This window comes from Penaeus monodon, unplaced genomic scaffold (genome assembly GCF_015228065.2).
Source record: "Penaeus monodon isolate SGIC_2016 unplaced genomic scaffold, NSTDA_Pmon_1 PmonScaffold_3364, whole genome shotgun sequence".
NCBI lineage: Eukaryota > Metazoa > Arthropoda > Malacostraca > Decapoda > Penaeidae > Penaeus > Penaeus monodon.
In genome coordinates, this window is record NW_023658081.1 from 10329 (window position 1) to 12500 (window position 2172).

General features: G+C 33.7%; 1 protein-coding gene across 1 annotated transcript in view; it reads left to right on the forward strand.

Annotated features, from left to right (window-relative positions):
- Nucleotides 1-604: 604 nt before the first annotated feature.
- The window catches only part of LOC119570621, a 13068-nt gene continuing 11500 nt past the window's right edge, over nucleotides 605-2172 (forward strand). Inside the window, exon 1 of the mRNA XM_037918290.1 lies at nucleotides 605-1011. Coding sequence (XP_037774218.1) covers nucleotides 945-1011 — 67 coding nt within the window. The 5' untranslated portion in view covers nucleotides 605-944. The remainder of the gene's footprint in view (nucleotides 1012-2172) is intronic.

Genomic DNA, 2172 nt, shown 5'->3' on the forward strand with positions numbered 1-2172 from the left:
ATAACAAAATCTACCAAATTTTGTTTCTTTTCTTTGGTTATTATTGATAGATAACTTCCGTTAATGTTCATTTAGTTTCTTATAATGGTTTCAGGTAAATTAAAGGTGTAGCTCTGAATGTTTAAACAGAATGATAAGGCAGTATGTGCTATCAAAATGCTCGGCAATGATGTTTCTGAAACTGTGCCTGTGTTGTTTTTGCTAATAGTAAACAAGTTTGAAGAGGGAAACGTGATTGAGATGTCAGTTATATTTTTTCCCCCGGATATTATAAACAGATAATATATGAACATTAAATACTTTATAATAGATATTAAATGATGATATATGGTAAACGCTAATGCATGATAATTGTTATAGGATATATATAAGGGACATTGTAGAATGCATTGTAAACGTTAGAGAATGACATCTCATGAATATTACAAATAAAACAAGTAAATTCCAGAAAAAAACATCTTTGGAAACTTGAATTATCTAGACGATTTACAGGAAAAAATGTTATCGCTGAACGAAAAGGATACACACTCCTTTCTATTCTACTCATTTACACTTAATATAAATAGTCTCATACATACCTTTATACGGAGTAAGAGTTCTTACTGATTTTTACTGACAGTTCGCAATACGACGTTTAAATTCTGTTATAAGCATCGATGGCACATTTAAAAGTTTGAGAAATGCTGGTCTCTTCGGGATTTTTTTTTCTTTCTTTCTTTTTTCTTTTTTTTCTGACATGAAAATAATTGTTGGTAGTCCTTACAACATATTTACCTGACACAACTAATTTGCCATTATTACAGAATTCCCATTCGTAAAACTACATAAAATGGGCAACTGGCATCTTAGCACTGTAATATCCTGTGACATAATAGGTTCATTTGTCAAAGGCAGTCTGGTTCTGGCCGATTTAAGGACTACGTCAGTGCGCATTCAGGTCTGCGATGGAGGCTCATCTTGGAACACGTTTTTCTAGCTTCGTTTGTTTTCTAGGCTTCTGTTTGTTGCAAAGTAAGTTGAACTTGTGTTTTATCAGAAATTATATATATATTTTTATATATATATATTATATATATATATATATATATATATATATATTCGGTTGAATTTTGAGGAAAGTCCGATCATTTTTGAATTCTTAATCAAAGCCGGACATTCTCTAAAGAAAGATACTGGTCGAAACATATTATCTACAGAGTAATATATTATCTGTATCATTCTATTGACAATACGCATAAACAAACCCATGTGTTCGTGCGAATATGTCTATGTTCGAAACACCATAAAAATCACCGAAACGCAAAAATAAAATACTAACTGATGGTTTGAACCATTGCTAGTAGCCATCTTTGTGCTGAATAATTGTCTTTATTGTACAGGGCATCACGAAAACCTAATACTACTGCTCATTGTTGTGATTGAAGGTTTACGGTTCCTTTTACAATCTACATAAACATTGTTTTACATTTTTTTCCATTATTTTTTCCATTTCTTTTGCGAGAGGAACGGACTGGTCAGACCTTTCTTTACATGTTAAACCCATACGTGCACATATTTTTAGCTCACAAATCACATGCAAGGAATATTTTCACATTTAAGGAAGAGAGAGAGAGAGAGAGAGGGGAGAGAGAGAGAGAGAGGAGAGAGAGAGAGAGAGAGAGAGAGAGAGAGAGAGAGAAGAGAGAGAGAGAGAGAGGGAGGGGGGTGAGGGGCGCATGATAATGTTAAAAAGGAAAAAGGGGAATGAAAATATTTTAAACTTAATGCATAGACGGGTATTGGGACTCGGCTGTGTACTTGAACAGCAGCTGTAGTCGCTTAACCCCTAGACTGCCTGGAGGCACCTTATGGCGGATCACTGCCAGGTGGCTTTGATATGAAGTTTTGTAAAATTAAAGATCTTTTCATTTTTTCATGATGATTCATATTTTATAATGAAATATTTTATTATATTGTAAGTAGAAAAAAAAACTATAAACATCTTTCACGGAGGATATGCGAGTACTTAACATTTCCTGATAACCATCTTTGTTACTATTCACTTTTGTGAGGTTCTACGTCGTCAGGTTGTACCAGATTCAAAACAAGGCTGTAGGTATGACCAAATTTATGCATATTTATTATTATGTGTGTGTGTGTGTGTGTGTGTGTGTGTGTGTGTGTGGAAGTGTG